The sequence below is a fragment of the Pituophis catenifer genome, unplaced genomic scaffold, assembly GCF_029215685.1.
Source record: "Pituophis catenifer annectens isolate HBS135680 unplaced genomic scaffold, rPitCat1.0.hap2 SCAF_2, whole genome shotgun sequence".
In the NCBI taxonomy this organism is placed as follows: Eukaryota; Metazoa; Chordata; class Lepidosauria; order Squamata; family Colubridae; genus Pituophis; species Pituophis catenifer.
The window spans coordinates 223,608,767-223,617,677 of record NW_027256882.1 but is presented as its reverse complement, the minus strand read 5'-3'; the positions used below and the strand labels follow the sequence as shown (position 1 = coordinate 223,617,677).

Genomic DNA, 8,911 nt, shown 5'->3' with positions numbered 1-8,911 from the left:
ATCTGGCGCTGAATTGCAGAAACCTAACGTTGGCATCGTTCATTATCATGCGGTCCTGAACGAGATGATCGTCCTTGGAAGGAATGTCCTCTTCCTCTTCATTCAAATTCAATCAAAACGGAATCTTGGGATCTCTGTAAACTGAAATCCTTCCGGTGCCTCAACCCAGTCAAGTTTCTTTAATTATGTTTCTGGTTAAGTTTACTGATGACTGAATTGTTGGTTCACCCGGCAGTTTTTTTTTTCCTGTTAATATTTCCCACTAATTGGTCTTTAATTTAAAGTTAAGTACTTCTCAAGCACACTGTATGGCTCAGAAGAGGCTCTCTGGATCTTAAAGGGCCTGTAGTTACAATCCAGAATGGGTCAGCGTTTTTCCATTTGTTTTTTACGTTGCATAGTGATCAAAGCTGCCCAGATATTCTAGTGCAGCTCGATAGCAGAACTGATACTGATCCTTGGGAAAGAGAGAGGAGAGAGAGAGAGAGAGAGAGAGAGAGAGAGAGAGAGAGAGAGAGAGAGAGAGAGAGAGAGAGAGAGAGAGAGAGAGAGAGAGAGAGAGAGAGAGAGAGAGAGAAAGAAATTTGGGTTGAAATGAATATATTTGCCCAGCAAAGATACATTGACAATTTTCTAATCCTGAGTAAGAGAACAGAAAAAAGAGGTCACTTTCTGTATTTACACAAGCTCTGTGTTCCCTTACCTTTTCAGATGCATAGGGGATCAGGATAATTTTGGTTTAAAAGCTAAATCAGAGTGGCTGTTATCCTTGGCAGAGAATTTGTATCTCCCTAACAGGATACATATAAATGTGATGTATGTGCTTAACATTCATGTTCGTGGTAGCCACTAAAGAACTGCATCTGAATTATGGAATTACAGAATGGACAGGGAGACCAAACATCTAACACACAGCCTTTCGATTGAGATCTACAAGAAAGTCTGGTACCAGGTTGTATGTATAGAATGTCACAAGTAGAATGTCCAAGAGGTGCCTTAAGTCACCCCTCCAGCAAGTGATCCATTGTATTTTTAGTAGACTAGCTCAAAGCAGGCCCTCCAGCACTTTTTGGTGTAATCTTAATTGCAAAAAACACAAAAAGCAGCAGTAGAAAGACTACTTCAGAACATCCTGCCCTATGCACCTTGTTTCATTCTTGTGCTCCTGAAAAAGAATATTGCACTAGATTGACTAATCGCTTTCAGACAACTTTAATCCTAACCTTTGATATAATTCTTTTTTCTTTTTCTATCTGTATCTGTCTGTCTGTCTCTCTCACATTAAGTAATTATTTAATGAAGCCCTCGGTACTAGGTAACTAGTTGTTGTTTTATTAGAATTTTTGACCAATTGATTTAATTGTTTTTACTTGTTTTTAATTTTTCTATTGTCATGGTTTTATTTCTGGCTGTACACCGCCCTGAGTCCTTTGGGAGAAGGGTGGTATAGAAATTTAATAAAATAAATAAAATAAATAAGTAACTAGCTCATGACTATTGCACAAAAATTACTTTGATGTAATCAGTAGTATTTTTTTCTTAATATTATATTTAATCTTGTATGAAGACGTCTAATAATTTTATGCTTGTAACAGTGATTTCCTTAACTGTAATTAATATTGACATAACATTTTTTTCTTTATATTTAAAATTCCAAATTATCCAACTCAATCACTTTCTCAATAACTTTAATTAATACTGTATCTTTGTCCCAATACAACATAAGGCATTAAGATATATAACAAGATAATAAAGAGGGAAACATTCTCATCCTTTAGCATTGTGGTTCTTCTTCGTTTTACTGATTGTTAGATCTACAGCCTCCTTTTCTTCCCCCTCTTGCCCTAAGGTGCAGCAACAGATTTTTGCTGAATCCAAGTAAAGTAAGGAAGAGGAGCTTTCAGCTGTTATTGTGAAAACAAGGTGTGAGTTAAGAGAATGGAATTCTATTGTGAGTCTAGAGGACAAGGATTCGGGAACGGGGGGACCCTTGTTTTGAATCCCAGAACATTTATGGTCTTACTCGAAATAAAAAATGCAGGTCCTTGTCATTTTGTGTCTCCTTCGGGGAGAACAGAATCTCCCAAATAATCAGGAATCTGGACAATGCAGGGATTTCCATCACACCTGAGGCTTTACTAAAATGCAAGTGGACCCAATCCTCTGCAGATATTTGGGCTCAAGATTGGAGGTTCAGAAAAATTGCACCAGTTTATTCAACCTTCAATCAGATTTATTTATTTAATTTATATAATTCCTTTATTATTTATACAAACAACTCAAAGTGGTAAACATATCTAATATTCCTTCCTTCTCTTAATTTCCCCAAAACAACGACCCTGTGAGGTAAGTTGGGCTGAGAGAGTGTGACTGGTCACCCAGCTGGCTTTCATGGCTAAGGCAGGGTTAGAACTCATGGTCTCCTGCTTTCTAGCTACCAGTCCCTGGGAAATTGCAGTGGACAACTGGGTGATAGTGAAACCACCTCCAGTTGCTACCCTTTTAGTCCCCAATCAGGAACTAAATAAAGATGTGCTACTATTCTTTTCTTCTCATCCTGCCTTATATTTCAAGGGAAGTCTTCATTGCTTAAAACATCCTTCAATGAAAGAATGAAAATAGTCTATTTGTAGGTTCTATATTGGCTTATGTTACAAAATATAAGTAACAAATAACAAATTAAGATATATATTTGATCATTACTATATTCATGTATATACAGATGTATGTGTGCGTATGTAGAAAACTGTTTTTCTCACCTCTGTTTGTACCATGGCTGGCCGCTGCGTCCTTAACATTTTGACAGTCTGGAAAATATCTACAACACCTTCATATCTCATTCGTTCCAACACAATGCTTAGGGTTATGAACACTCCAGTTCTTCCAACACCCGCACTAGAAAAAAAGAAAGAAAAGAAGGAAGGAAGGAAGGAAAAGAAAGAAAGGAAGAGAGAGAAAGAGAGAGAGAGAGAGAAGAAAGAAAAACAAAAAAGCAAAATTTAGTTGAACACCAAACTGTGGATGGAATATAGCTTATGTATATACAAGTTCTATAAATTGAACATGTAAATCACATTCTTGCAAGGTGATTCTTTTTTGCTTAAGCCAAGTAGTAATTGTAACTGAAATTCTGAATGTTATTTGAAGACACTGTTTTTGAGTAGGAGAAGATAATGAAAAACTAGGAGATCTTTATCAACAGAGATAATTGAAAATAATTTTTTTAAAGCATACACCATCTGATAGCAGAAGAACTACATTTAGTTAAAAGATTGTGCTTTGAAAGTATTTTGAGAAAGCATTTTTTCTACTACCCATTAAAAGATTAACATTATTGGATGTTGGGTTACTCTTCCAAATTATTGTATCAGGCTCCTGACCTAACTGTATGACAACATGGCTAATAATGCAAAATATTAATTAACTGAAAACACATGTTACAATCTGATGGGATAAAATATTAGAATGTTCAGATTAAAATAATGATTTTAATAATTTAATTATTTTAATAATTTAATAATAAATAATGATTTTTATTACTGTTTATCTTAAATTGAAAGAAAATGAAAGCAGGATTTTGCCACGTTTGCTTCAAACCAGTCCATGTCAATAACTAAAACAAAATGAAGAACAAATGTTACAATTACTCTTTCCTCTTTTTTCTTACAAGAAATCTATTAGGGGATTATATAAACAGTTGTATTGTAGATACGTTTTTTGAACTGTACAAATAATCGAGGGAAGCAAACACTTTTGCTATGATTATGGATTTTTAGCTAATGATTTTCTTAATCTCTCTTTCTCTCTCTGATTATTTGCCATGAATTATCCGTATATCTTAGTACTTTTCTGCAGTATAATCTGTCCCCAACCAACCCTTCGGATTTTGCAATGGTGTGCCCATTGATGCTTGAGTCCAATTGAGTCCATCCAGTTTGTTGTACAGTACATACACACGTTGGAGATGTGACATGTTCACATAAGTGAAATAAAAAATTGGGACTCTAAGGTGCACTTATAATTTGGGACATCGGTAATACAGCTTGCCATTATATGAGTCATTATATGACTATAAGTTTATGTCTTCAAGTGTTAACTAAATAGGATCAGTATTTATTTTCTACTCTGTCAAAAGATGATTTTACAGAGCTAATCCTTTAATTATAGTATCTGATTTATAACTCTACCTTACTTTTTGGAAGGATACAAATATGAATTTTCTTCCTACTATTCACATCTAATACATACTAGCTTGCTATGTATTCCCTCCATTGACTCAATTCTTTAGACTATTAGTTATCCCTTCCACGTATAGAAGACATAGATATGAAGACATATCACATCACCTGAATCAACATTTTTGAACAAATTATGGGAACAGGCATTCTTTCTATGGATGCAGAATTGCTGTACACATTTTGTAAATACCCAGAGAGAGATTATCTTTATTCTGTAGTTCCTGAACATTTCTAGGCTGTTTCTGTCCATTTTTATACAGCTGATAATATTTTATCTTCTACTTTTGTTCCTGCCTAGTCTTTCACAAAGACTGAATATTAGAGTTCTATAGTCCCATAAGGAAGAAGCAAGCTTCTACTTTTGTTCCTGCCTAGTCTTTCACAAATAGGTAATATTAGAGTTCTATAGTCCATAAGGAAGAAGCAAGCTGCAGAATTGCCAGAACTGGAAAATTGTATAAATCTTGCAATTCTTTCCATTAGGCAATGGATTTCTTTCATTCAAGAATTCAATGTGCAATTCTTTCACATTTTTACGGAACATATGATTATCAAATTAAAACATTAGTTTTTGCGATCCATAAAGCAAATTGATTAAATAAACACAAAAGATTACTATTATGATAATCTTTATTACAGTCACTGAGCAGTTCGTAAGCAAAAGACGTTCTATCTTAAATATTCTGTAGGATTGTATTTAAAAAATGTTCCCCACCTTGTTCCATTTATATTCAACAAAACAATGAAATATTATTTTTCTAAGCTTACTAGAGGAAATAACTGTCAGCTACTACAACCTTTTGCTTCACACTGGGATTTGTAGGAATATTAGCAGCAGCATTACTGACAGATGACTGTCCAGATTCCAGCTAAATTCCAGTAGAAGAAAATCTTTTTTTCCTTCTGAGACTGCTAGATCTACTGCATGGGTCTACTATGCTGTTTATTGTCATACTTCTGTAGATGGGAAACGAAAACTGTCAGATAATGGCATGAATAAGGTCACACTGTCAGCTCAATGCTGACATGACATTTGCTTCCCCGTGCCTATATTTCTACTTCGGCATGCTATTACCATCTTTTAACTTCTTGTCATTTTAATTAGACAAACAATATTTAGCATCTGCGTTTCTTTCTCTTACCTACAGTGAACCGAAATTGGCCCATCTTGTCCAAACTGCTCTTTCGTTTTATGAACTTGGCCAATGAAGTCTATAAACCCTTCTCCCGATTTTGGCACTCCTTGTTCAGGCCAGTCAGTAAACTGGAATTGCCTCACTGTTCGGGACTGGCCATCCTTGGAATGAAAAGCAGAGAGATCAGATGGGAAGTACAGCAGAAGATGACATGTTTAACATTCTTATTTAGATTTTGTGGTCGTATATTGACAAGAAAAGTGACCTGCAATAAAATGAAGATAGCTTTCCGGCAATTTAACTGCAGTCATGATGAAATTTGCCTTTTGCTCCTTTTTTTGCCATTAACAGAACCACAGTGACACAAGAGTGCAATTTCATTAACCACAGTGATGCTCAAATTATTCTCTGCCCTGGAGAGGGTGTTTTTGACATTTAAATCCTGGAAAAGCAAAATCTGCAGACAGGAAAACAGGCCTGGAGGAAACTTGATTTTGAAGCAATACCAACAAACACAAAAATATCTTTTGTCTATTGGTCACTATTATGTCCACCTTCTTGTCCCTTTTCAATGTGTTCCTCTGTTGGCCTAGCCAAGCCACTTGAATGTTTATGGACAGGATTCTTTTGTTACTAATTTGTCTTCATGTTAGTTCTTTCTTTCTTCATAGCATCTATTTCTCTATCAAAGCCGCATGCAAATGATAGTGAAGCCAGCCTAAAGTATTAAAGAATATTCTTATTCAAACAATTGCTGAAATTGCAATTCTGGATCCACCTTGTAAACCGAGATTTGAAGAAACTTCTTTGCAGGCAGACAACAGAAACAAAGTGAACTCATATCATTCAAGATAGCCTTGTAAAATTAACATTGTTATTGGCACATCTGCTTGCATATAATCTACCAGTAACAATTTCAGGCATTTTGATATCATGAAAAATATAAAAGAATACCAACTTCCAGCTGACTGAAGCCTTAGTAAATGGCTTCTTGGAGGCAGTTCAAATTTGCCACAAGTGAATGGTTCTTTATAGCCTAATGTCTTTTGATTAGTATTGTAACTCATGAGTACAGTTCATAATAGTGGCCTTTGTGACATGGACACCTGCCTAATTAGGGCTGTCTTTACATGTCTCACTTTCTAACCATCCACAGGGCCGCTATCATTTTTGATCTCCATAAAATCAATTAAGTGACCCAGCAATGTGAACTAGATCTTATCAAAATGAAGACATCAAGTCCTTTATAATTTGTAGCATTGCCCTGGAAAAAGTAATGGTTATAGTAATTGGCAGCAAGAGAACAGATTATGTATCAAAGGATTTGATCAACCTGCCTCGACTGCTGTGCTGACTTGTCTTCGTATATTGTCAGACTATCGAAACTGACATTTAATAGAAATGACACAAATTGAACTATTGCTATTAACCTTCATGCCTTCTGGATACCTTCTACATTCTGAATGCATCCACTTTCTAGCCATGGTAGAAGAATCTGCAGATGCCGTCTCTCTGTGCCTGCAAGCTATAATTGAGGCACAGTGCACAAGAGGAGGACGGGAAAACTATTGCTAGATGGCCAATTGCTTAAAATGGCACTTTCTGCAGAATGAAACCAATGAAGAATCTCAGTGATGAACAGGAATTCTTATAAAGCAGATTGGAAGCTGGAGGCAAGGGGGGAAAAAGCATTCTCCTACCAATGCATTCAGTTGATTGCCTTGACACGGAGGTGAATAAAACTTGCCTCAAATAGAAAAGCAACACAAAAATGATATCTTGCACTTCGTGTCATTATTATTCAAAGTCTGCAGTATGTTATTCAGCAACAACATGCAGATGGAAAGGGCGCCATTATATTTCTGTAATCAGTAGAGTCCAATGAAATATGAGAAGTGTTTTGATTCTGGGAAATAGTTTAGGGGAATTTGACGGATAACTTGGTACTATCATCTTTGGACAAATTCTCAAGACCTCAAAAAGCCAGAGTAACAATCACTTCATCTTTAATTGCTTGTCTTTTTTTTAATACTTGTGTGGTGCCAGTAAATTAGCACAAGTACATAAGAAATAAACATTGTTCTCACTGATGATGAAAAATTACATCCCGAAATTTAATGAGATGCTAACTTTTAAAAGTCACCCCACAAAAGGCCAAGATTATATTAATTAATTTGGATGAGATCCTCTAGCACTATTATGAAGTTTAATTCTATCTGACTCTTTGACCTAGGAGGCCCTGTAAGCAACAGAAAAAACAACAATTGTATATTATTGCTATATTAATAGCAATATTAATATTGTGCACACATACCTGATTGTTTGATATCTAACCCAATGAACTAGAAGGTTATTTGGATTTGGGTTGTCTGTTACTATGGCCAACGAAAGGCCTTTGGAACAAACTACTGTATACAAATGACAGAAAGTGCTTTACTATTCAAAAGTTGTGTGTAGCTCCTCCAATTCACTGACCCTGATTGCTCATAAGGAATCTTAGGTGTAAAAAAGTGGGAAGTTATGTTTAAACTTTCCCAAGAAATACAGACTGCACCACAGGGCTAATACAAAAGTTCCACTTTAGATGAAACTATTTTCGCAATGGCATTACATTCTTCAGTTATCACAGCTGAAAGAAAAAAAAAATGATAATTCAATTTCATGGGAATTTTGTTGCTATTTGCAACACATGCACAAATCAGAATAAAGAGCCCAACCATGGCATACTGCTTTATGTTGATCCTTTAAGTTTATGCAGGGTTTGTCCATCTCATGATCCATGGTGGCCAAATAGTGAAGGCAATAGTGATCCTCAATGCCTAACTCTAGAATGGCAAGGAGAGGCTTGAAACTGACTGAATAATTCTTGTAAGGAAAATCTACAAAGTCAGAATGTGACAGAAGAAAATTTCCAAGGGTTGAAAAAGGTACAGTCATTGTTGTACTTCGCTCAGAATTGAAAGTGCAGAATAATTATGTAACGATGGTTAATTTCATTTTCCTTATCACAGAATTTTACTTACTTTAGTGTAAAATTGGGGATAAATGTGGCTAATCTTTTGGAATGAAATCCATTTTAATCTAGTAAAACTCCATATGTAAAGAATATGTGAAATATGCATATAATGACCCTTTCTGGGCAGCTTTCTGCATAAAGACACATGTGACAGGAGGATTGGAGAAACTTCCATTCAAAACTTTGAACTGGATGTGATTAGATTAAATCATTACTGTCAATCTTGAATCTTCATTTTAAAGCCTTCAAATTACTTTTGTAATTCAGTGGCCTTTGGCACACGTACACCTATACGTTTATCAAATAGCGTTAACTAAATTTGCATATCCCAACATATCAATAACTTTGTAGAATAACTTTCAATAGGGTCAGTACATTCAGTAAAATATTGTTCCTGTTGCAGTTAGTATCCCAAATGCAATACTTTACATTCTCCCACAGAAGCCAAATCTAATAAGGAAAAGGGAGAGTTACAATCCACAAATACAGATATTAAATCAGGTGAAATTGTAACTGGATAG

At 35.4% G+C, this 8,911-nt stretch overlaps 1 protein-coding gene across 1 annotated transcript in view; it reads right to left on the bottom strand.

Annotated features, from left to right (window-relative positions):
- Positions 1-251: 251 nt before the first annotated feature.
- PTPRD (protein tyrosine phosphatase receptor type D) overlaps positions 252-8,911 on the bottom strand; it is a 280,660-nt gene continuing 272,000 nt past the window's right edge. Inside the window, exons 35-37 of the mRNA XM_070935556.1 lie at positions 5,381-5,535; positions 2,760-2,895; positions 252-457 (exon numbers count right to left, since the gene is read on the bottom strand). Coding sequence (XP_070791657.1) covers positions 389-457; positions 2,760-2,895; positions 5,381-5,535 — 360 coding nt within the window. The 3' untranslated portion in view covers positions 252-388. The remainder of the gene's footprint in view (positions 458-2,759; positions 2,896-5,380; positions 5,536-8,911) is intronic.